This window comes from Cibotium barometz, chromosome 8 (assembly GCF_041138505.1).
Source record: "Cibotium barometz isolate CiBa-2024 chromosome 8, ASM4113850v1, whole genome shotgun sequence".
Classification (NCBI taxonomy): domain Eukaryota; kingdom Viridiplantae; phylum Streptophyta; class Polypodiopsida; order Cyatheales; family Cibotiaceae; genus Cibotium; species Cibotium barometz.
In genome coordinates, this window is record NC_141053.1 from 40,228,168 (window position 1) to 40,254,719 (window position 26,552).

The window sequence follows — 26,552 nt, forward strand, 5'->3', positions numbered from 1 at the left end:
AAAATGGTTTTGGCCCTTTTCTCTCCACAAAAGATACGACTCAGAGAGAGCCTCTCCGTGTTCGAATTTTAAGAAAAATTTGATCCTCCAACTTTCTTGAATAATGAGAGCCAAGGATTGCCGCCCAATTTGCCTTGCCAGGTGAGTGCTGATGCAGAACATAGAGAGGGTAAGTGTACCTCAGACAAGGACTTTTTCTTTCTGGTATAGATCCCCTCGACAGTAGACAACGAACCTGCCTGGGGGTCAGTGTTGAGAACCCGCCCTGCTGCAGGCAGCGTGAAAATGCGTGCTCAAAGGCCAGTGGGATGTCTCGGTTGGGCAGGGTTCAAACCTGAGATTACCCGATCCCAGCTCAGACGCCGGCTGGATGCCCTACCACCGGGCTACGGCTCCATCAGCAATTTTCACATTTAGTCCAGTAATCGTGTTGAATGCACTTAGTTCAACTTTTGTTTTCTGGTCAAAAAAGTCACAATTACACTCAGGTCTCAGGCTGGTAACAGAACATCTCCCCCCATCAGCCCAGCTCCATCTTCGCAACCCATGAGGGATGAAACCTGTCCTACTCCATACCCATGAACGTGTTCTGTAACAACCTTTATATGCAATGAAAATTCCAAAATGGCAACCAGCCTGACTCTGACCATAACAACTATATTTATCAACATCAATCAGGACTTACAAAGTAGCAACAAAAAACTGCAAGCATGTTACATATGTTAATCCATCAGTAGCTGTGATAGATGAAAAAAATCCCTAGCTGACAGGAGGCCGCTCAGCTTACATTACAAAACCCCAAACACACAGCAGCATTCAGAAGTTATGATGGAGCGAAACAAAACCTTACAGAAACTGTGTAAGCAGACTCCAATAGTACAGCCACCTTGTTATTTCATTCTTGAGCTAAACTGTACAAGTGTCTCAATTCTCATCTTGCCATCCAAGCTCTAACAGACACCTGCATCTTCCCAAATCACTGAACAAGAAGTAACTGCTCTGATTATCTAATCAAATAAGCAAGAAGCTTCATCGAGGACTAAGGCGGCCTTTCTTTGTTAGCTTTGATCCTCTTGCAGAGTTCTTCAGACTTCTAGGACTTCTGAAAGCAGAAGGGGATTTCTTGGGAGTTGCCTTCTTCTTCTTCTTTGGAGAAACCAAAGAGGTCTCACTCAAAAACAGGATGGGCCCTGGTGGCACTCCTTTCTTCAGTGCACTTCCTCTTGGAGTGGCTGAAGGAGGTACCCTTAAACTGTGTGGAGGAAGGGGAGTGGAAGGTCTCCAAACAAGATTGTGCTTTAGAGAGAAATGAACTTTCTTTGCCTTCTTAGCAGACATGTTCTCAATTGAAGCAGCATCGTGTCCCTGAAGTGAGCCAGGTGACAATGTGTTGTTCTCCTTGGTACTGGTGGGGCTTTCAGCATCAGAGAAATCCATTGGTGAGCATCTCCAACTCTTGCGTTTCCTGCTGCCTGTGTTGATAGGGGAAGGGGCCAACGGTGTAGATACTGTAGGGGATGGACAGCCCCCAAAGCAAGTGGATTCATCAGCAATAGAATCGAACTTTTTTGCCAGATTTGAAATGACAGAATCTTCCATATTGATGCCATCCTCACTTGCAGCATTCAGGCCTTTAGTGTCTTCTTCACCCATTGCAGCATTCTGTTTAGGTAATAAGCCACCATCCTCAATGGTCTCTTTACCATCAGCTTTGAGTTGTGGCACAAATGCCATGTCCATCTGATTCTTGTCTGAAGGCATGACTTCACCAAAGACTCTTCCCTTGGTATGCTCCTGCTTTTTGCCTGTTGAACTCACCTTATCTGACCTGGTCCAAGCTTCTGCTCCTGCTGCTTGCTGCATGCATACTGTTGAGCCCTCCACCTCCAAAGCATCCCCTGGTTTCTTCTCTGGAGGGACATTTTCATTTTCAAGGGACCCATTCTCTGCCTGTGGTGAAAAGGCGAGCTTTTGGTTCCTCTTGGAACGTCGACCAAATGTTCTGAATGACAACAGTTGCAGAGGTGAAATTGAATAACTTGGCACATTTACTTCCTCGCCATCAGCCAGGGTGCTAGCCGTATCTGCACTGCTTTTACTCCTCCCTGTTGGATTAAATTTCACAGTTGCATTGTTTCCATTTGCAGCGGCTATTGAGATGCCAGACTGAACCAACAGGTTTTCTAAAGCCATGAACTTTTCTTGTATCAGATTAAGAAGCACGGAATTTGACTCAGCAATAAAAGGCAACAGTGCAATGTTCTTAGTTCTAGATGATAATGGCAAAGTGAGTGCAACAATGCCAAAATAGTCATCCTTCTCTTCAAGGCCTTGCCCTTCCTGCTTGGATGTTAGAGTCCTGCAGCCATAATCAAAAAGAGCAAGAAAAACTTTCTCACTGATTCTCTCTGCAACAGCCTTGTCACACCCTTTTGCCAATGTTATCCAGAAAGGCTCCAACAGAACTTTGAAAATTTCTACGGGAATTGGAAGGAAGCGCTTCAGTTCATGAAGAAAAATATCAGCAATGTGCAGATTTACCCCATCAGCCACAACTCCATCTTGTGCCAGAAAAGCTCTCTCTACAAGTGCATCCATGAACTTTCTGACTATTTCCAATTCCCAGCTATTGATATGCAGAACCATAAACATGTGAGAAACATACTGACTCAGCAGAAGATAAAAGCTGTCTAAGTAACACTTGTCAATGCTGCACCATTCTCTTCTTAGTGCTGTCAAAAAGACTTTGAAGAACAGCAAGGAAAGATCTACATCAAGCTTTTCCATGAGATAAGCCATTCGATCAATCAAGTCTGCTTGTGCTGGTGCCTTCTCAGCATGCCATACACAGTAAAATAAACCTTTCCATATCTTCAAAAGCTCCTCTTCTTTGACCTCTTTCTGAGAAGTAATCCATAAACACAGCAGTGACATTGCTTTTTCACGCTTTGTCTTGTCCGGAGAGGCCAGGTTCCTTGCCAGCTTGATCTTGGCTTGAGTACACATGTCATCTTCTTGTTTCAGGGCTTGAGAGCAGGTCTCTGTCATCTTTACTGTTGCAAAGCACTGTGCCAAGTCAATAAAATATGTATGCTTCCGCCATTCTTAGCATTGCAAAATAGGATGCAAAGCGAACAAAGAAGTACATCTGTTTTTGGTGCATACCTTACAGACAGATTGACAATTGTCCTGCCACAGCTTTTCTGTCTCAATAAGAGTTACCTACCTGTTTCATCATCATCAACATCACCATATCCTCATCATCCTGGTATGCACAGGAACTAAGCAATTCAGGATGAATACAACCAAATTCAGCTCTCAGAAAACAAAAACTGCTTAGGGCTTTCTGAAAGCGTTAGGGCTTGGTCTGCTCCTGTAGGGTTTAAAAGTGTCAATGGTTCGGTCTAATCATCAGGGTTAGGGTTTGGTCTCTCCGAGCTAAATTGAAACAAGTTACACCAACTTAAAGGAGCTAAAGAGGTGTCATATCCAGAATTAGGCTAGAGATCTGGTCAAATGATTGTGAAATTAAGCAAAGAAAATCCGACAAATAAATCTGAGAGATCCGGCAAGAGAGCTTGAGCAAAGTAGGTTTCGCAAACCCTAATTTCTCAGAGAAGACCTGGAAGCCCTAATTTCGTTTTCCCACAGGGAGAAACGGGATACCGTCCTGTCATCTCTCAGGGACTACTCAAAACCATCGTTTCTTACCACAACTGTTTTTCCAAAACAGAAACGCAGAGACGCTCTTGAAGCCCTAAATTCTGATGAAGCTTCAAAGAAAGTGAGGAGCCTCGGGAGGGAAGCTCAAACCTGTGAAATCTCGTTGACGGAGAAAATTCAGCCAGCTTGCCTGCCTGTGTTTTTTGCTTTGCAGAAAAGCAGATGTCCCCCCTCGATTCAAACGGTCTGCAAGAACAAAATTCAAAATCGTGTGGCTTAAGCATCCGGCTCACTTCTTATATGAATGAAGCGTCGTGTGAATAGGCCCTTAATCTTAGGGCTGCGGCGGCATAGGAAAATGTCCATCCTTAGTTGATTTCACATGATTAAAGAACACAAAAAGTGAATGAATGCAAGTAACGGATGATTTTTCAAGTTTCAAGGTGTTCTCGGCTATATTTTCAAATGAACGCCAAAAATTACAATTAAATGATAAGTTTAACCTTGATCCCAAAGGGGTTATGGCTTATTTTGACAAGCCAGGTCGCCCGTCAAAAATTAAGCCTACTTGTACACCCGCATCATGTGATATAGGTGGTGGGCACCTAGTTGCCCATCATCGAATTCACAATTCACTACTATCAATCACCACCTACCCTCCCCTAGACTACGAGTAGTGGATTTGCACACCCTGGACTACGGTTGGTTATTTTGAACACCAAACACCAACTCAAAGTCGTTCAAGTGCATTTATTACTCCCGTTAACTCTCAAGTTTCGAACCTTATAGGGAATATCCATGTGTTCTTCTTGAAATAAAGGTAGATTTATTAAAGATCTCGAGGTGCTTGAATTGACTAGATGACCAGCTACATGCTCATAATTGAATGGCTCGAGAGAAAGAAAAGATTATTGGACATCTATTCGAACTCGAGAAAATTTTCCAAATTTTTAGGAACTTATAGCCCTTCTAATCAGTGAGGAGATGAATGTTGGGAATAAATCATCCTCTAGTAATATGCAGGAGCACGCCTTCTACATAGACACAGATAGAGGTAAAGGTAGATCTTCATCTAGAGATCGAGGTGTAGGCCGAGATGGAAACAGGAATCATGGACAATAACAACAAGATTCCAAGGTGGAAGAGGCCACTCTTCTAGAGGTAGGGGGAGCTAGAGAGTGAGGTGGATGACAAAGAAATTAGAGAGCATAGAGTGCTAATACTTTGGCAAATAAGGGCCTATAGCAAAGGACTACTATAAAAAATAGAATAATATAAAAAGTGCTAAGTTATAGTAAGGGAACTATACATCGTCAAGTAAGCATGCTGAAGATAAAAGTGCGAAACTTTTTGTGATGTAGCATATACTTAGTTCCATGACTGTAGCATATGCTTAATTCCATGACTGCAGATGCACCAAATTCAGGAGATGTATGTTATGTGGATTCAAGTGCCTCTAACCATATGACTAGCCATGGTGAGTGGTTCATAATTAAGGGATTCGAAAAAGCCAAGTTATGTAGAAACATGTGATACGCACCCTAATGTTGGGAAAGTCCCTTTGTCTAAGCAAGATTGCAAAATGAAGTATCTTACTGATGTGCTTCATGTGCCGAACATAACAAAGCACCTCCTTTAGGCAAATGATTGAGTAGGGTTTGCATGTCAGGTTTAACCCTCAAGGATGTTGGAAGTTAAAATTATTTTTATTTCTTTGGGCATCCATTGTTTTCAAGGATTTCTATGTTTACATAAGGGGTGTAGGCTTGGTTAAATCCTTTTAAGGTTGTTGGTTTTGTTTAAATCCTTTTGAGGTTGTTAGTTTTGCTTATAGAGCACACTGTATAAGGTTGTGATCTCAAGCTCTCATGCTCACAAGTTTCTTGAAAGCATTGGATGATGTTGAAGAGGATTTGCTAGATGTGGATAAAAGACTAGATGCATGGAAGTTCTCATTAACTGATTTGGTGAGGCTTTACTAGATGGTGCCTTTAGGTTGGTTCAAATGGAGTCTAGATAGATAAAAGACTTGATACATGGAAGACTAATTTGGTGAGGCTTTACTAGATGGTGCCTTTGGGTTGGTTCAAATAGATAAAATACTTGATACATGGAACCTCTCATTAACTAATTTGATGAGGCTTTACTAGATGGTGTCTCTAGTTTGGTTCAAATGTTTTGGATACTTTGACTCTTTGGACTTAAGAACATTTGTTATTAAGGTTGTGTCTTTGTTAACCCATTTTATGATTAGCAGTTGCTTTCATTAATATTGTACATCAAAGAGCAAAGATGGATATGCTAAAAGGATGTACAATCAAAATGGTGTCCAAATCTATAACTTGGATGGGTGCTCGTAATGTTCGGATAAAATACTTATGGTGATTCCCACTCAGTGTGTGTGGTAGCAAGCTAGAATGAATCCCATGTATACTTCATATATGTATTATGAGATTAATCATCGTATAAGAAATAGGTCACTTATGAGTTTTAGGCACCCAATCGGCCACAATTTAAGTATGCATGAACACTTATGGCCTTGTATATAAGTTAGTTTCTCTCATAATGGAACACACTCTTCCATTGTCACTCTTCCATTATGCAATTGATTCGTGCTCTTGCTTCTCTACTCTATCCTTATGCTTGAATACTACCATAGGTATGAGAGAGAGGAGTGTGTGGTTATATCAAGTGGACTATAACCAAAATCTTGTTTTCTCTGTGAATGAGAGAGAATTTGGAGAGAGCCAAAGCATGCCATAACATTTTTGGCACTATTATGGAGTGACATTGTGCCTCTATCATCTTGCTTCTTGATTTGTTCTCTAAAGCATCACAATACGTGTGAGAGAGAGGAGTGTGTGGTTACCAAGTGGACTATAACCAAAATCTTATTTTCACTGTGAATGAGAGAATTTTGGAGAGAGCCATAGCATGCCATAACATTTTTGGCACTATCATAGAGTGCCATTGTTCTTCTATCATCTTGCTTCTTTATTCATTCTCTGGTGAGTGATGTGTTCACTTCCCGCATATGGTTGGAAAGGTGAATGTCAAGAAGAAGAGGTGAGAAAAAGAAAAGAAATATGTTTTTTTGTTTTTAATTATTATTTTTCTTTAGATTTATTGTGAATCTATTTATTTAGTTGTTTTTTTATTCTAAGAGCATTCTAAGAACTAGCTAGATACATTTAGAATATGTAGTTACATATACTAGCTTCAAATCTAAGAGATTTTTGCATTTTAGGTAATCTATAAAAAAAAGATTTAGGATAAGCCTAGACCTTAGATCTATTTTTTTTATTTTTTAATGTTTTTCTTGCAATATAGAGTAGATAGGTAGGTTAGCAAATGATTAGGAAAGACTATTCAGGTAAAAAAAAGCATTAAAAGCATAAGATACTCTTGATTTTTGTTAATTTTTACTAATCCATTGGTTTTTTATAAGTAGATTTTAAGAGATGAAATTTAAAAAAATGGATGTATATTATGTTAATTTTTACTAATCCACTCATTAATATTGACTAGTGGAGTCAAGACATGAAAATTAAAAAAGTGTTGTATATCATGTTAATTGGGTCTCATTGAGCCTAAAATCATAATCCCCATGATTAGAAAACCCAATCTAGATTCTTAGGGTATGAAAAATCATCAAAACACCCAAAAAATTAAATTTGTAAGTTACATGCATGTTCACAACCTGTAAGAAAAACCTATAATTTCATGTCGAAAAGAGTTTTTTACGCTATAAAAGTCTCCCCAAGATTCTAATGGAATGTTATAGGAATCACGGGAGACTTTTATGTTGTAAAAGTCTCCCTGAGATTCTACTGGAATGTTATAGGGATCATGGCAAAGAGTGGGGCATTAAGGTTACACCATTTTTAGAAACTCCAAGGTCAAGTGAGGACAACTAGGATGGGTTGGTTGCTTATTTCTCCACATAGTTCTTAACATTTTAGCTATACACATAGTTGGAGTTGGTGAGTGAGGAAAGACGGGCTACTTGTCCATGCTTAGGCCTAACTAAGGGAATACACATAGGTGTACCCAAGATCCCTCTTTGAGTGCATATAAAAACAAAGAGAGACAAAATATCTCAATTCAAATTTGGAGGCATATTCCATCCTTCATGAAACATTTTGTAAATCAAGTCAGTCACACCGATCAATTGATGTTAAGAATTTGACAGGTTTTGGAGGTTGATGGGCTTGGTAAAACATTTAGATGTATTATTTATGGTCCCTTACTAGCCTTCAATCCTAGCTTCAAATTTTCCACTTACATACCAAGTTTGTGGCTTCTTTAGGACAATGATATTCTTCTTTTTTAGGTTGAGTCTCTTTTTGGGTGGCAACAGCTTTAGCATTGGGCATTGGCTGCTGCAACTTGCTTAAACTGCTCCACTATGGATCATTAGATGAGGTAGTAGCAATACCCTCATCTTCTTCGTAGGTTTTGATGTTTCAATCTTATTTTGAATTTTTTTTGCATTAGATTTAGGACATTCTATTTACGGGTTTTGGAAAGGGATACCCTAATTTTCTTGGCCAATTACATGAGGTTTAAACCCAAGAGGCTTGGATTTTATTATATTAGCCACGAGACGTTGCTTAGAAATTATGATTAGGTGTGATATCCACTTCGAAAACATTGGCTCCTACAAGCTCTAATTGTGTGGAAGTTATTTTCTTTTCTTGCTCATACACATTGTTTACATTTGGTAGCATTAGACCACATAAAATCAACAAAGACAATCATTTTACATTCAATCACTTGCATAAAACCCTTTAAGTAGGATTAGGAACATTGAACACCACCAAACAAGTCCAAGAGATCAAGAAAAGCCAAAAATACTAGGCCCAAATAGCTCCTAGGTTGGGGATGTGAGCCACACAAAAATCAAAATGTGATGTGAGCCCAAAAAATGTGATGTGAGCCTACGAGGAACATGATGTCAACCTAGCCTAAGGGACATGACATGAGTACCCAGATGTGACATGAAACTAGCTAGATGTGACATGAGAGCCTTGTTTAAGATGTGATGTGAGCCTAAGAGTAGTTACACCTTATATTGTACCAAGCAGTTAAACCCACCTTGAAGACTTGAAATTGTGTCGATGAATAGTTACACCTAATATTGTATCGAGCAAGTTAAACCCACCTTGAAGACTTGTGATTATGTCGAGTAGTTACACATATTATACCGATCAGTTAAACCCACCTTGAAGACTTGTAATTACCCACCCATGTGTCGAGAAGATTTAATTACCAAAAAATCTATACTTGCCTCAATATCTAAGGAAGATTCTTGTCCTTGTTGTCAATTATTGAGCGTTAAGGCCCAGTTATTATAATAATTACTCTCTAACCCTATCAAGGCATGGCGCTCCATTGCAACCTACCTCAAGTGACACACATAAGGCTATTTGTACAAAATCATATGAGCCTATTTTATCCAAATTCATGTGAGCCTTACTGGATGTGAGGCAACCGAACATGATGTTAGCCACTAGACATGATATAAGTCAAGCTCAACAAATTTGTTTGAGAGTATTTTATGCAAAACCACCCAAGTCACGTTTTAACATGATGTGAGCTTGTTTGATGTGAGCTTGTTAGACATGACACGTGAAACCAACTAGACATGACGTGACCCCACAAAAATCACATAAGCCAAGTTGCTCCAAATTTACATGAGCTTATAAGGATGTGACCTACTAGACATGATGTGATATAAGATCCCTCACTAAAGACCCTAGACATGACGTGATCCCACCAAAATCACATAAGCCAAGTTGCTCCAAATTTACACGAGCATATAAGGACGTGACCTACTAGTAGACATGATGTGATGTAAGATCCCTCCCTAAAGACCCTAAATTAGTATGAACAAAATCTCCTTATTTGCTAAGTTACAATCTAGAGAGAGAAATTGGGCCTTGGAAGTCCCTTTAAATGGAAAATTTCTATTCAGTCCAAAGGACCCATATGTGAAAATAGAACTACGTTGGACTTTGTAGGGGTGAGATTTTTCATAAATCGGGTAACAAAAAGTAGGCCCGATACTTGGGTACAACCCAACTAATGCACCTTGGCAAATTTTCTCTCTTTATGAAATTATTTAACCTAAGGCTGCTCATAAATTAATTAAGTAGTAAATTTTCTAAGTCTTAGATTAATTTATCTTAATCCTTGATTTAACTCTAATACTATTCAGCAGGAAGATTTCATTAATTTATTAAGGTCTTTATAAGGTTATGTATAGATTCAAATTTGGCTAAGATTTTAAGGTCGATTTTGGATCTTAGAGAACATTATTCTTGGGGGTTGTGAAGGAGTTGAAAATCCATTAATTTAATCTAGAATTAGTTTATCATATAGAAGACAATTAAAATACAAGGGAATGAAGAAAATTATAAATTTTGAATAAAGGATCTATTTATACCTTGATAGTTAGCTTGTAAGGCAGGTGATGTACACTGTGTGCACATAATTGAAGCTTCACCCTCCACAAAATCCCGCAAGTTTTCTTGATGATCACAATGAGCCGTTACAATCCCCAATTATCACCCTTTTGAGCCTAATTGAGTACTTATATCCTAGATAATGTAATCATGTGACCAAAGAACAAGTGCGGCAATGAAATCTATGCAAAAAATACTCTCCTCCTTAAAGAGACTTTTTTTTGGATTTCTCATGAGCAAAGGGACCTTAATATTAGCTAAAAATGACAGCATACAGCTCCACAAGCTCCCCAGTAAACTCAAGGTTGGTAGCCCATAATATCCCATGCAACTCAACCTTAGACTTCATGCATCCACTCATTTTCCATGCACTCAACCACTCCCACATGCATCTACTCAAACATCAAGTTAACTCCTATATTTATACATGGATAGAGTTATCTATTAGTCGCCATGCTTATCTCCACATTTAACATTTATTTTAATTCTCAAAAATTACTCCTAAGGTTTTGTACTCCACCCTTCTAACCTTAGACTTTAGATTTTCATTCATTCAACCTTAGTGTAATTAAAATGTGCACTGTTTTTTATTTACAATTTTTGCCAAGGCTAATGCTCACACACCCTCCATATTTTTTAAATAATTATTATTATTTAATTTTCTTAAAAATAACTCATTTATTTCATTTAAAATATTTCTAATATTTTAAATGAAATAACTCATTTATGTTATTTAAATATTTATAATATTACTTTTTTCTTTCTAACTCCAATGTGTAGGGGATGCACATGTGTACATGAGAAAGCCCCAATTAATTTATGCACTTGGTAACTTGGCCATTAATCTTAAATTTTTATTTTCTATTTTTTCAATTACTTAGACTCCCAAGTATCTCCCATTAAATGCATATCTTAACATTCTCTCACTAGAAAGTGCATCTTAGAAAAATAATAGCTCAGTTATAATAGGATATGGAAAGAGGGATCTAACATGCCTTGAGGTTGTCCTTGGGTAGCCACTGAGGCTTTGGATGATGTGCCTCCTATCTCTTGGTTTGGGTGGACAATATCTATATCCTTTTCTTGGAGACTGCCTACTAGGTCTATTTTCTTGCAGTGGCAACACGCATCAAAGATGTAGTGTCTAGACCTATATGGAGAGATGGTCATAAAGCCTCTTGTTCTTGAGACTGATTATAAATGGATAAATGAGTGATAAGTCATCTAGTCTTTTGGGCTACATCCTATGTGGATCTAGATACTTGGTTCTAGCAACATAGTCCCTCATAGTTTCTACCTCCTCTTACTTGAGGTTGTAGGTTTGTGATGGGGCTCCATCTAGCTCCACCGGTTGAGAATCCCACAATGCATGTGTGTCTCAAGACCTCATAGTATCGGCATTTTCATGTGGGTTTAGAGACCTAAACCACTACCTTACTTTTCCTTCAAGGAAAAGTTTGAATGAACAAATCTTGATGGGATCATCAATCCTTCACTTGGCCTTCTGAATCTGATCAAACTTCTCTAGTACTAAATGGGGTCTCCAATTCTATCAAATTTGGTCATCATCATCCTTGAGATATGGATTACCTTTGTTTTGCCCAAGTCTGAGCCTCTAGGTGTTATGTTTGTGGTAACCTCCCTTCCCATTTTAAATGCCAACATAAGCATGTCTTCTTCTGCATACGTGGGCGGTGGAATGTAAGGGAGTGGTTACATGAAACCCTCTATTTCAGGGTTAGGGATTTGTTGCCCCATGGAGTTGGGCTATGCAATTTCCAATGGCATTTGTCCTCCTCTGTAGCCTAGCTTTGAGGCTACAACTCACTACTAGACTAAGGAGATTATGTGAATGCCCTTGTGGCTCCCTTTGGTTTAAGGTAGTCCCAGACCTTCGCTCTTTACCCCTCCCCATGTTCCTTCTTCCTCATCTAACCTATAGGCACCCATGGGATATACCCAGCATCAGATATGAAACATATGGTTATCCAAATGCGGCATTGCAGTCATTAGGATAGTCAGATCCACTGGAACTACTACATTCATTAGGATAATTCCAATCTAAAGGAGCCTCAAGAATGTTCACACCAAATTCAATAAGTGTGTTACAATGTAAAAAGTTCTCATATAGTTCTTTTAGAGCTAGGAGGAGTTGGATATGACAGAACAACATGTGCCTTTGCTAAGATCTGAACCAACAACAAAAATGCAGAGCATGTGCTACAAAAAGTAACACTATATGCAACATATACTCCATGGTGCAGGATAGCTGAACCACATCACTCGACTGTATATAATGGATAGCCAATAAGGGGTACCAACTGCTAGTCAAAACTTGACACAAAGAAGCTGACAAAAATAGTTACCCCACTACAGATAGCACCTCACGATATCTTAAGTTGGACATTTTTCAAATAAGTGTCCCATTGTTTTTCATGCAAATGTTGGTGAGAAGGCACACCAGTTTGGATGTTTCATTGGGCATCCTTGGCCTTAGCATTCTCTGATGCAATTGTCATACCAATGTTTGTGGGCCTCCTTGATTCTTTTCCTTCCATGCCAATTGCATCATTTGCACTTGTAGTGTACCTTTTATTGTCAATATGCGGTTTTGGCTCTTCAATGAGACATAGGTACCATTGCGAGTTCTAATCATGCAAATCTTCATTCAAGTTTTCAATCAATTCATCCTCAAAAGGAATGTGGTTCCCTACTCGATATTAGTCTGATTCGGTAGTGCCAATGACTGGTTGAGACCGCTCATGGGCCTACTTTTTGTGGGTTCTAATCATGGAACTCACATAAATGATGCAAATTTGATCAATCGTGGACGACCGCTCAAATAGCAAGAATGGAGGATTAAATTCATTAATATAAAATTCATCTGCTGAGCATCATTCTACGGAGTGTCATCTGATTGGTCCGGATTGGTTCAGATTGCTGGGTTGATCCTCCAATATGGTTGCGCTCTCTTTTTCCATAAGTCAGATGCACCCATGCTTTCTTTTGAGGCATTGGTCTGATCCTCTTGGTCTAGTTTATATTAATGAATTTAATCCTCCATTCTTGCTATTTGTTGGTCCCACATAATCCTATGATTAAAAACCTGAATTTGAGACATGTATGCCTTAGAGTTAGTCACATCTGAAGGCTACTCATGTGTCTTCTGTCCTTTTTGCTCTTGCCCCCTCAACTTCTATCACATTTTGATTCTCCTCCTCCTGGTTTTCATTAACTCGTTATGTTGGTTTAGAATTGCACTTTTGACCACTATGTTGGTTGCCCCATGGCCATCAACACACTGAGGTGGGGGGTCAACACACACACACATAGAGGTAGTTGATAAGACTTATGAACAAAAATGCAAAGGTAATTAAATGCAACACATAATGAAGGAACCCTCATTGCTAAACATACACATATAAGAGTAACATCGTTATATATTGAATTAGTTTCTAATCGTAACACATGTTAAGCAACCATTCAGTTATTGTTGCATTTAATATATTAATGCATCATCCATCTTGGGTATACAATAAGGCTTTTATAGCCAAATGTTAAGGCGACAACAAGTGGTTATCTTTGAGACATATTTGTCTTAGAGTTAGTTACATCTGAAGGCTACTCATGGATCTTGCTCTTCTTGTGTCCCCATCATCTCCTATCACATTTTGATTCTCCTCCTCTTGATTTTTATTTCCTAGTTATGTTGGTTTAGAACCGCACTTTTGCCAACTGTGTTGGCGGCCTAGGGCCATCATCAACATTGAGAGGTGGGTCCGCACACATATAGAGGTAGTTGATTAGACCTGTGAATAAAAATCAAAGATAACTAAATGGAACACATAATGAAGGAACTCTTTGCTAAACATACACATATAAGAGTAACATCATTGTATATTCAAGTAGTTTCTAATCCACACCAATGGAGCTCAAAGTTTATGTTTTGAAGGTGGATTCCACTCCTAATAATAATTGCTTACCTATTCCTTGGCTTAATGCAACAAGATCAAAGCCTTGTGTGAGATTAAATTTTCTAACAATGCATGAAAAAATGTGAAATGCATGAACTAAAATAATCTTCCACTAAGTACTTTCCCACATATGTCTCATGGGCATCCCGCAAGAGTCACACCCAGTGGTGCATCCATAAACATAATAAAGCACTTGATGTATCTTACCAATATACATGCAATACACCACACAATCCAGAGTATTACCCAATGTATTCTCAATGGTACCAGGATCCAATGGCACCAGAATACAATAATACCTCATGCATACATGCACAAATAGAGTTCAATCCATATATGAACCAAACCAACTCTAGGACTGCTCGCAAGACTGATGCCCTCCTTTTGTAGTTCAGGGTGCGGCCGACTATGAACCATACCCATCTCATGTGACTAGTACACAATATCATAGAAGTCCCATAAGCGGATGTACTGCCAGCCTCAGTACCTTCGGGTGAATACAAAGATGTCACCAAGCCACTCCTAGATGACAACCAAGCCTGTCTGTAACAAGGGAGCGGAGGTGCTACCCCTCTCTTGAGCATCAGGCAATGCTCCAGACCTATGCTCTGCTGAACCTGAATGAGCCGTAACAAGAGTTGACTCCAACTCAAAGGCATCAAAATAAAACTGCAAATCTTGAGGTGAATCTGCTAAGTCACCCTCCTCCATCCACTTCGCATCCATCAGTGAACAGCTCTTGAACTTCATAGGATAGCGACGGGAAACTTTACCCTGTACCTTTCTTTCCTTATGTGCCAGTATCTGCTGGGGAATAAGAACCTCGTCAAGTTCTTCCGCTTCCATCTGAGCCTCATCTGTTACATCCTCAGGCACCCAAAACCTGCTTGCACTCCACCCAAGTGGTAAGCACAAGTCCTCGATGAAGCATAGTAGATCACCACTGCTAAACATAGAAAGAAACTGTCTTCCGAACCCATGAAGCCTCTATGAAGATACAACCGGTGACAAACTGTTGAGTGTTTTGCACCATAACACTTCAAACTGCTTCTTATTCCTGGCCGACTACTTCTTGTCCTTGGTGTCTTTTCTCCTGAGCTTCATCTTCAGCTCTTGCTCTTCACCTCATATAGGCAAAGACACACAACCTTGCATTGTCTCCTGCACTATCTCTTGCACTTCCTTTTCACTTTCCTCATGTTGAAGCTTTTGATGTGACAACCACCGGCTCGCCTCCTTGAGAAAGTCGACGATGTCCCGGCAACGGAACCTTGAAACCGGCCTTCACAAACCAAAGGGCGGTGAAACAAACACTCGCACATAAAACACTTCAATGCCATTGAGGACCTAGAAAAGGAAAACAAACAAGGGGAGCTAGAGTGCTCCTGCAAACAGTGCACGGACATCGATTGACCCCAAATCGCAGTGGCGCCCCTTGCGGTATTTCTTTAATTGATTATAAAAGCTTTGATTACAATTAGGCTGGAAACTCAGCCGTCTCAGTAGAACCCCTGAAGCCTGCAAAGAACCTGCATCATGGCTTCTTGTCCACTCGGCATCCACAAACAAGTCCAGCCATTGTTCACATCGAAAGACTCTCTCACATTGAGTCTGCATACAGAAGCTTTCTCCTATGATCAGGGCTGCCACAACCATCTATAGCCTCTCACACTATGAACAGCATCACACCCTGACACATCCAGTGCTTCTGCATCACAACACAGACTCCCAAACTGTCTTTCAAAAGAGAACTCGTATCACAGCACAGCATACCATACAGTCGACACACCTGTACCAACCCTCTCTACCTTCAAGGGGTACTATCCATCTCTGTCATGGATTCCCTATCCCCTGCCCAATCAGTAGCAAGGCTGTACCAAACATGTGTCCATTCCTGTGCCTTCTGCCTGCATGTGACCTATCTCCTGGAGAAACCCAAAAACATGTTTCCTCAAGAAGCCTACGACCTGTTTCCACGTGAAACCCTTAGGCCTGTTTCCCTTTGAAACTTCTGTCCTGTTTCCATACAAAACCATTCATGGCACCATTCAACAACAGTGCCAACAACGGCATACATCAAGTTACGTGTTCCCGCATGAAACATCTGGCAACATAGAGATGCCCATAACTGGAGGTCCCTCTGTTCCTTTCTAGCAGGAAGAAAACAATCTGCTCCATGAGCACGCAGCCATGCGAGCTTGCATCACTCCCATGCCAAGAAACACTTTCAATTGACTTGTACTTGCAGCCGAAAACCCAAGTACATAGCTGAATTTGCAACCAACCAAAAACAGCCCATAAACTGTCCCAAAACATCCCTGTTGCAAGGAGGATCAGCACCATGTGCACCTCTGTAGTCCTGGCCACCTGAGAATCCAGGGAAAACAGCCCCTCCTTTCTGCAAAAACACGCCGTCCTCCTAAAAGCACATGCCTCGCTGCCTATGAGATACACTGCTGCCTGTACGATGCGCCTGCACCTGTCCGTACAGGTCAACATCTGCAGCAGCGGTACCAATGTACCCTGGTGATGCGCCGACTGTACCAGATGAGGCGCCACCTGCAGCTGTACGATACTGTACTGCCCTACCTGTACCTGCTGGACAGGACTGCAGTAGTACATGCTGCACACGTGTGTACCTGCTGGACAGATCTGCGCCTGCATCAGTTTGTTCTGGTCTGCACCTGCACCACAGCCATCGCCTAAACCTGCAGCAGCTGTACACTGTACCTGCAGCAGCCGTACACTGTACCGCAGTCATACAGATCCACACGGGCTCTTCTGTGCGCAGCCAAAAACCAGCAGCCCACATATGCAGTCTGACGACCATGTTTTCCTTCTCTTCCACGCAGCTTCCTTGCACGCCTCCCCAAAAGTGAGAGAGAGAGAGAGAGAGAGAGAGAGAGAGAGAAGAGAGAAACGTGGGCCTCCAAAAGTGGAGTAGCCTCTATAAATTGCCTAGGAGCCTCCCAAGGTTTTAAAACCTTTATAACTTTAATTTTTGCCCACCAAAGGTTATAAAACCTTTTTAAATTAAAGTATCTTTGCCCCCTTCACACTTGGGGTTGTCCACACATGGGCTTACTTTTTGACTCCGGCCTGATGCCATTCACACTGTCCACCATGTCCCCGTGCACACCTGCATACTATCCAGAGAAAAACACAGGGTCGTGATAGGCCACCTGTCAAAGGATTGTCAGTCAACGGATAAAGGCAAAGCCAAGGACAAGGGCAAGTCTTCAAAGAAGGACAAAGACAAGTCACATGACACTGATACTGACTCGTCTAGTGATAACCCCAACTCTCCCAAGGCCTTATAGACTGGAGAGAACATGACTGGTGTCCTGCTCTGATCCTAAGGGCATCCCCCCGCGTGCTGTCTTCCAGAAACGGCTTGTGGGCGGCAGAGGGGGCTTTCAAAAGCTCTCTTATATTAAATATGGAGCATGGGACCCATGTGTCGGAGTTCCAAGTATAAAGACAGGCAAGTTCACTTGATGGTCCGGATGAGTTCCAGGATCAACCAAGTTTCCTTCATGGTTCGGATGAGTTCCAGAACTATTGGTCAGCAGAGACTATGGACAAGATGTGTACCATGTTCATTTGTTCGAGGTTATTAGATGTGATGTGTTCACAGTTCTACTTTGATTTTGGAGCCAAGCAAATTTTCTTGTGCTCTTTATAGTGGCATTATGTTTTCTGAAGATGACAAGCTGACATGTGCATTTTTCAAGGTGTACTCGATACTGGCCATGCTGAGGTGTCCATGGTCGCACCTTCGTCATCAATTTTCTTCTGACTTTTTTGCGCACTTCAAGATGAAAAGGGGTCATAAAATATTGCATCTTCTTATGCTGTCATGGAGGTCCTGTCGGCCTGTTTCTTCAGCCGACCTGGTTCATGCACAAGTATATAAGAGTTGCTCTCTTTTATTCATTCAATCATCCAACAATGCCCTATTTGCTGGCTCTTGTACTCTGTAACCTCAAGCTAATAAAGCTCTTGTTCTTGCTTGCAATCTTTCTCTCTCATGTTTATTTGCTTCCGCTTGTGCACACTCTTTCAATTAGATGGTACTTAACCTTCATTTCCCATGTATGAAAGCCTTGACCATCAAGCTTGGCTATATGCATAGAGTGGGATGCCATTTTTTATGAGAGGAGGAGGTCTTACCCTCTGTTTTTTCACAATAGAGAAGTGTCTAATCCTTTATAGTAGATATAGGTGCTCAATGACACTTCTTAACAACCATTAGTGTAATGCTTCCCTTAATGACCATTAATGCAATACTCCCCCTTAATGACATAGGTAGAAACGTAGTGTAAGTTGGACGATGCCATTGAATGCTCAAATCAAAGGGGTTTTGTAAAAGAATGATATAGCATGAAATAGAAAATCCCCAATGTCAAGCTTGAACCCTCAATGGTAAGAATTAATGCACTTAATTTGAGAAAATGCTTAATTCTCACCAACCAATGGATACAATGCTTCAAGATTTGATGCGTGTGTGCTTCTTTGTCACGTGCACACCAGTCAGGTGTACAGTGACATGGCATCATTCTATGGCATCATTAGCATCATCCGACATCATCAGGTATTTTATTGGCATTTATGCAATTTTATAGGCATTTTTACAAGCATTTATGGGACAACCGACAGCATTTATGGACATTGCATCTGGCCGACAGCCCTTATGCTGGCCGACCAGCAGCATGTTTGCATATATATTCAGTTCACTCCCCATTCAGCATAGCAAGTTCATCATTCAAGCATACAGCAGTGTGTTCTCCAACGCATCTCCTCCAAGAAGCATTGGGAGCAGCAGAACCAGCCAATGCATCAAGCATCCAGTAACGCATCACCATCAGCATCATCTTCAGCAAACGCAGCAACATTCAGCTCAGTTCAGCCATCAGGTCTGTGTTTCATCATCCCATCAGCATTCAGCATCTATTCCAAAGCCTCCCTTCAGCATTTCCTTCCCAGGAGACAAGGGAAAGAGTGGACAGCAGTTCATCCCGCATATTCAGCATATAGGCAGCATATTCAGCAGTACAGATCCATTTGGATCTCATTGTAACATCACTCATTCATCTAATATAGCTGCATTGCATTGACACATATCTGTCTATCTCTTGAACCTCATTAAGTGCAGTTTAGTCAGACTAAGGTTGTGATTACGACGGTCATAAGCTCTCACATGTCACATTGGTATCAGAGCGTTACAGGGTAACCAACCTTAGAGCATGTTCATTCCATCAGTCATTCAGTCAGACATCATGTTAATCGCTTCCGCACAGTTAAACCCAGTTCTCAAAATTTTGCAAGCCACTCTTAGGGATTTTCCCTTAGGTCTGCATTAGTAACCCATCCATCTGCATTCTTGCACAGCATATAGGGTTGCACATGGCTTGCATAGTCATCATCATAGCAGTCAGTCTCGCATACATGTTACCCATGAACTCTCAGGGAAGAAGGACATCCATCATCAAAGGAGGACATAAGTTTTGGCTTCAACTCGCAGCAACAGGGGGTTTCTTTTCCACAGAAGACGGAAGTTTGCTCCAACATCGCCTCAGGAGGTTCAGAGCTTCAAGTACGATGGAGATGGTAGGTGAAAGGTTTCCAGAGGCAGGTCAGGGGTGACTCAGGTTATTGCCATTCAGTTCCCGCAATACATGGAGTCTTGGCTCAAAGGATTTCACTCCTGACGGCCTCAGTCCCAGCAGAAGACAGAAGGGGGCAGTGGTTCGGAGGAGAAGGATCACAGAGGAGACGAAGGTTGCCAGGTATCCACCCAGCAACAGTTTAGCAGCGGGGAATGTCACATGCACACCAGTCAGGTGTACACTGACATGGCATCATTCTATGGCATCATTAGCATCATCCGACATCATCAGGTATTTTACTGGCATTTATGCAATTTTATAGGCATTTTTACAAGCATTTATGGGACAACCGACAGCATTTATGGACATTGCATCTGGCCGACAGCCCTTATGCTGGCCGACCAGCAGCATGTTTGCATATATATTCAGTCCACTCCCCATTCAGCATAGCAAGTTCATCATTCAAGCATACAGCAGTGTGTTCTCCGACGCATCTCCTCCAGGAAGCATTGGGAGCAGCAGAACCAGCCAACGCATCAAGCATCTAGTAACGCATCACCATCAGCATCATCTTCAGCAAACACAGCAACATTCAGCTCAGTTCAGCCATCAGGTCTGCGTTTCATCATCCCATCAGCATTCAGCATCTGTTTCAAAGCCTCCCTTCAGCATTTCCTTCCCAGGAGACAAGGGAAAGAGTGGACAGCAGTTCATCCCGCATATTCAGCATATAGGCAGCATATTCAGCAGTACAGATCCATTTGGATCTCATTGTAACATCACCCATTCATCTAATATAGCTGCATTGCATTGACACATATCTGTCTATCTCTTGAACAAGAGATAGACAGATATGTGTCAATGCAATGCAGCTATATTAGATGAATGGGTGATGTTACAATGAGATCCAAATGGATGTGTACTGCTGAATATGCTGCCTATATGCTGAATATGCGCAAGAGATAGACAGATATGTGTCAATGCAATGCAGCTATATTAGATGAATGAGTGATGTTACAATGAGATCCAAATGGATCTGTACTGCTGAATATGCTGCCTATATGCTGAATATGCGGGATGAAGAGATAGACAGATATGTGTCAATGCAATGCAGCTATATTAGATGAATGAGTGATGTTACAATGAGATCCAAATGGATCTGTACTGCTGAATATGCTGCCTATATGCTGAATATGCGGGATGAACTGCTGTCCACTCTTTCCCTTGTCTCCTGGGAAGGAAATGCTGAAGGGAGGCTTTGGAACAGATGCTGAATACTGATGGGATAATGAAACGCAAACCTGATGGCTGAACTGAGCTGAATGTTGCTGCGTTTGCTGAAGATGATGCTGATGGTGATGCGTTACTGGATGCTTGATGCGTTGGCTAGTTTTGTTGCTCCCAATGCTTCCTGGAGGAGATGCGTTGGAGAACACACTGCTGTATGCTTGAATGATGAACTTGCTATGTTGAATGGGGAGTGGACTGAATATATATGCAAACATGCTGCTGGTCGGCCAGCATAAGGGCTGTCGGCCAGATGCAATGTCCATAAATGCTGTCGGTTGTCCCATAAATGCCTGTAAAAATGCCTATAAAATTGCATAAATGCCAGTAAAATACCTGATGATGTCGGATGATACTAATGATGCCATAGAATGATGCCATGTCACTGTACACCTGACTGGTGTGCACGTGACATTCTCATAAACCCAATTAAAGATCTCTAAGAGGGTCTTGCGGGTTTTACTTCATTCCATCTGTAGGTGTCGATTTTGTGAATTTCTTCCAGGCAATTGCTTTGATTGTAGAGGCGATCTAATGATGAATTGCTCCAAATTGTTTGATACCCTTTGCTATGATATGACCTTAGGACCTTGGCAAGAGGCCTGTGTGGTTGGTTTGAAGGTAGAAAGCCTTAGATGTTAAAATTACAGCAATGTGATGAGCTACTATGGTGGATCAAATGCTAGAATCAACATCATTAACAAAGAGATTAGACGATAATTAACACGTGATTAGTGAGCAATTAACTGATAACTTAATGTAGGCATGGATAATCAAAAACCAGCAAATTCTCAGTAGGCCAATGCCTCAATTTATAGAGTTTACATCCAAGCATCTAATCCCACTGATTTCTCCTTGATTCACTCCACCTCTTTTGCTTGATTCTCTCCACCTCTCCCAGAATATCTCCACACCTCCTAAATCTCCTCATGCTACCCTTTATTCTCTCCCAGTAGATTCTTCTCACCTTTTCGCAGATTCTCTCACATTTACAGATTTTCTTTTACAACCTCTAGCCAAGGGCTTGTTCCCGCACACACCCTATTCACTTGTATATTTCAACATCTCCCCTCAAGTGAATACTCCTAGCACACCTGGACCCTATACCAAGTTTCCCTCTTACTTGATAGTCTGCGACCAGTGCCTAGCACACCTCCCCTCAAGTGAACAATCCTAGCACACCTGGACCCTATACCAAGTTTTCTTCTTACTTGATAGTCCGCGACCAGTGCCTCAAGTCCCTAAACTTATAGTCCTTGACACACTCTCTCTCTCTCTATGTGTCCAAGGCTACTACAAGTGCCTGTGACCTTGACTAAAGTGCTCACACATACATCTACCACATGGCCTACATCATCGGTGGCTCAGAGGTGGTTTTACTATGTTGGGGAAGGTTACATTGGGTTGTGGGGTTTCTCTCTCTCTCTCTCTCTCTCTGATTTTCACATGGCTCCTCACGCACTGATGTGTTCGCAGTGAAAATAGAGCGAGAAGGTAGGTGCCGCCGCCCGCGTTAGGTCTGTCGGTGGAAAGAACAGAGTGTGTCACCACTTACCAATACACGAAAAGAGGGGAAGAAGCCAGAAAGCTTCAAAAATCCCCAGCAAAATGCCATACCAGAAAGCTTCACCAATCCACAGTATCACCAAAGTAGAGAGAAGTAGCCATCGCCAGAGAAAGCAGTGTCAGAAAGCTTCACCAATCCACAGGATCACTAAAGGAGAGAGAAGTCGCCATCGCCGGAGAGAGCAGCGTCACCAATCAGAAGAAAAGGGAAAGGAAGGTGCGGGCAATGAAATTATGAATCAGAGGCTTTAAATGGAACGGATTTGAGAAATAATGGTACCATGAAGCAAAAAATGGCACCACTAAGCCAGCTTGGCAGTAACATTATCTATTGTGTCAATGTTAGGGCGGGTTCACATTGGAGCGGCGGAAAACATACTCTCAAACACACTTTTCCAGGTGGAACTCTTACAAAATGCACACTTCCACCGTCCAAGTGTTCACATAGGGAGGGGGAAGTAAAAGGGAGCCTGACTTCTTCCGCTGCCCACTGTGAACATTGGGGGGCGGCGGAAGAAAGAGTAAACACCATACCAAAAACCATAGAACAAAGCTATATTATGTCCACAAAGCATAGTGTAACTACATAAAATAAAGAAGCCACACTACAAACCACAATAAGCTAGACAAAAGACTTGTATTACAAAGGCTTAATCGGAGTTGGTAGGTGAGTCCAGCTCCTCTAAAGCCGCCCTTCCAAAAACTTGTAGGACATTCATCCTTGCTTGCTCTCTATACATTGTTCGGGCAAGACTATCTTGCCGCTCCGAGCCAACTCCAAGGTCACTCGCACCCCCTTCATTGCCTCCTTGAGCGCGCTCCATTGCATCCTCTATGTCAACTTCACGTATTGCTTGAAGCTCCCTCATGGAGGTAGCTATTGCTCTTCGATCCTCTTCTACACGTCCAGAGCATGCTGACAATTCTGCTTCCGCCTCACGTACCCACTCCATATCAAAAGACTCTCCATGTTGGATACAAATGTTGTGTAGCACAAGACAAGCCGCAACAAGATCTGGGACATGACGTAGATTCATGTCACATCTTTTTAGCAAGATGCGAAACCTTGCCTTGAGCATACCAAACGCTCTCTCAACTGGCATCCTTGTGCTCGATTGAATGAAATTCCAATGGTACTTTAGACGTGTCAACCCTTCCTTGCATCCTTTGAAAGGCACTAACATGTATGGCCGTGCGGGGTAAGCACAGTCGCCAACCAAACAATAGTTACCCAGCTCGCCCCTTGCACATGCTTGCCCTATATCACTTCTGGAGAAGTTCAAGGAGTCATGCGCTGATCCGGCCCAACCGACATCATAATTCCATACTGAGCAATTGGCGGCTACTGTTAGTTGTAGCAAAATAGAGTGGAACCCTTTCCGATTGAAGTAGTCAACATGGTTGTCTCGGGGTGCAATGATGGGGATGTGAGAACCATCTATCGCACCAACGACGTAGGGAATTCCCCTAAGTGCCTCAAACTCTCGTGCTAAAGTTACAAGCTGAGATCTTGAAGGCCATCTTATGTACATATTTCGGAGACCCGATTTCACAATTGCCTTGGAAAATGCAAGGATTATTTCACAACATGTGCTCTTAGCGCAACCATAGGTGTCACCAAGGCCCAATAGTCCATCTCCTGTAGCAAGTCTGCTTAGAGCAATGGCTACCCTATCTTGAATAGACACAGGCACACGGAAGTTTGTGGTTTTCTTTTGCATGAATGGTGCTAGACTCCCACAAAGGTAATGAAAGGTTTCTTTGCTAACCCTAAGACGCAGCTTGAACATGGTAGCACTATAAGCACTTAGGAGATAGCATTTTACAAAGCCTTGAGGCCGTGGATATGCCCGCGCTTGTCTGTGTTCATGGCCCCTCCTACAGTTCGCAATCTTCCTCAACCTCACAGATCGTGCCATGCATTCGGTAACATGCAACCAAGTCTGCACTATGCACTCATCATTGTGCATGCTTGGTTCTTTAAGCAATTCATAGATCGCTATAGAACACAACCACGCACAATAGAGTGCAATGTCTTTGGACATGCCCATTGTCACCTGCAAATCCAAAACAAGTTGATACATATTAAATTCTCAGCTTATATGGCTTCTTAGGAGCTTAGAAACATTCATAAATCCATACAACGCATAGGAACAAAGCAACGTCGAGATCCTAAACTTTATAAACTCATACAAGAATAATAACAAGAATTTCCTCCGCCAAGGCTACTTGTTGCCCCCCCTTCCTTCCTTAAGGAATTCACTCATTGTGGCATGCAATCGTGCCAATATCTTCAGTCGCTCCCTCTCCAAGGCAACATTTTGGCTAGAGGTCTCCTTGAGATGGTCCAATAGATGTTTCCCAGTATCGGCCATTGTGGCCAAAGATTCCTCATACTTGGGAGTCACTCGACGACTTGAGGACATGGGTGCTTGTGGCTTCTCATCATCTAGTGCTATAGTTACTTCATCCTTGTCACCGCCGGGGAAAGTAGCATCATCCATTGTTGATGAAGAAGCGTGGCTAAGAGGAGTGACCGTGGCTCTATCGTGGTAATACTCATCCACCACATCGAACCATTTACATGTGTGCCTCCTGTCATTGCCAGATACCGAGTTGTGAGCTTTGTCCAGTCTATATTTTGCTAGCACCGCTTGCCACTTCTTGCGACAACTTTCACTATCCTTATCGAAATCAGGGTAAATGCCGGCTAGCTTTGTGGCCACCTTTGCCCACAAGTTGACCCCTTGTTTCCCAGGATTGTTGAACTCCTCACTCATGCTCCCCCTGACATGAATGAGTTGGTCAACCCAAAAGTCTTGCCACTTGCTTTTCTTATTGTCGTTGTCGTCATCTTCCCCCAAGTCCACCACCACCTTCTTTTTGGAGTTCCTGGGTTTCTTTGGCGCAGGTTGGGTCTCTGACACAATCTCCTCATCGCTAGGCTCCTTCCTCATGCCACGAACTCGCTTTGGTTGAGAAGATAAAGGGGGGTTATTGAGCGAGTTGGGTGGTGGTTGGCTTCCTGGGGAATTGGGAATGGAACCCATGTTTGGGATACCTAGGGGGGATGATCGATTAGGAGGTTGCGCTACCATAGGTGAATGGGGGGGCGAAACATGAAGGGAGAGTTTGGAGAAAAGGAAGGAGAATTGAGCATGGCTTGGAAGCCATGAGGTGGCACATGAAAAGGAGGATGGGGAAATGAAAAGAAATTAGAGTGCGGGAGAGAAGTTTGGGAGAAAATAGGATCATCGTCGCCTCGTTGTTGCGATGAATCAAATTCATGGCTCGTGTTGGAATCCATAGTATCTACATCAAACACGAAGAGAATATTAGCACCACATAAATTAAAAACACATAGATAAGTCATGATAATGGAAATGCGGTTTGTGAGGGGTCACGTTATGCGCTCGCTTCACGTTGCCTCCCGCGCTTTTCGCACACCCCTAAAAGAAAACCATAAGCACACAATGTCAAAGGCATGGCAAGTGTACCACAAAAACATTAAAAGAAAGGTAAATGGGTGGATAAAAAGAAAGCATGATTGAAGTGCATGCAAAAGCACCTTGGAGAATGGAACTTGTGAAGCTTATGTTCTCTGGAAATTCTAGAGGGTACAAAATCTCACCCTAAACCCTTTAATTTATAGGAAATTGAAGGGTGTGAGGGGGGGAGGGGGGGTTTGTACGTTGGAAAATGGAACGTTGAGAAAATGGAACGTTGAGAATTTGGACGTTGAGAAAATGGAACGTTGGGAAAGGTGGGCTCCTCCTGCAAAAAAATCGAGGTGGAGGGTGGAACATGTTTTGGGCGAGGGGGGGTCGACACAACATCGTTGATGTTCTTCCATCACGTGGCAAGGGGGGGTGGATTTCCACCGCCCAGTGTGAACGAGAGGTGCCATGGGGCACTCTGAGATTGGAGCGCAGGCTGGCGGCAGCTTGGCTGCCGCCTTATCTGAACACGGCCTTAGTCATAATTTT

General features: G+C 42.0%; 2 protein-coding genes across 4 annotated transcripts; both read right to left on the reverse strand.

Moving 5' to 3' along the window:
• Window positions 1-643: 643 nt before the first annotated feature.
• Window positions 644-3,969, reverse strand: LOC147636257 (uncharacterized). 3 transcript variants are annotated; one of them, XM_086801702.1, is made up of 3 exons: window positions 3,814-3,969; window positions 3,166-3,265; window positions 644-3,050 (listed from the first exon to the last, which is right to left on the reverse strand). In XM_086801702.1, exon 3 carries the CDS (start codon window positions 3,046-3,048, stop codon window positions 1,030-1,032), a length of 2,019 nt encoding a protein of 672 aa, XP_086657828.1. In that variant the 5' UTR covers window positions 3,049-3,050; window positions 3,166-3,265; window positions 3,814-3,969; the 3' UTR covers window positions 644-1,029. The 3 variants fall into 3 exon arrangements, with proteins under 3 accessions (XP_086657828.1, XP_086657827.1, XP_086657829.1); XM_086801701.1 differs by having other exon boundaries at window positions 644-3,053; XM_086801703.1 differs by having other exon boundaries at window positions 644-3,066.
• A 19,247-nt stretch (window positions 3,970-23,216) lies between these two features.
• On the reverse strand, window positions 23,217-25,733 carry LOC147636258 (uncharacterized). Its single transcript, XM_086802099.1, has 2 exons — window positions 25,151-25,733; window positions 23,217-24,295 (listed from the first exon to the last, which is right to left on the reverse strand). The coding sequence occupies exons 1-2, from the start codon at window positions 25,662-25,664 to the stop codon at window positions 23,217-23,219; spliced, it is 1,593 nt and encodes a 530-aa protein (XP_086658225.1). The 5' UTR covers window positions 25,665-25,733.
• Between the last annotated feature and the right edge of the window lie 819 nt (window positions 25,734-26,552).

Excerpts from the sequence above, each read along its gene's own strand:
- LOC147636257 (XM_086801702.1), bottom strand. The coding sequence starts at position 3,048 with ATGACAGAGACCTGCTCTCAAGCCCTGAAACAAGAAGATGACATGTGT.
- LOC147636258 (XM_086802099.1), bottom strand. The coding sequence starts at position 25,664 with ATGGTAGCGCAACCTCCTAATCGATCATCCCCCCTAGGTATCCCAAAC. Across the intron at positions 24,296-25,150 it reads CAATGACAGGAGGCACACAT|CACCATTCATGCAAAAGAAA; the intron begins GTAAATGGTTCG and ends GTGGGAGTCTAG.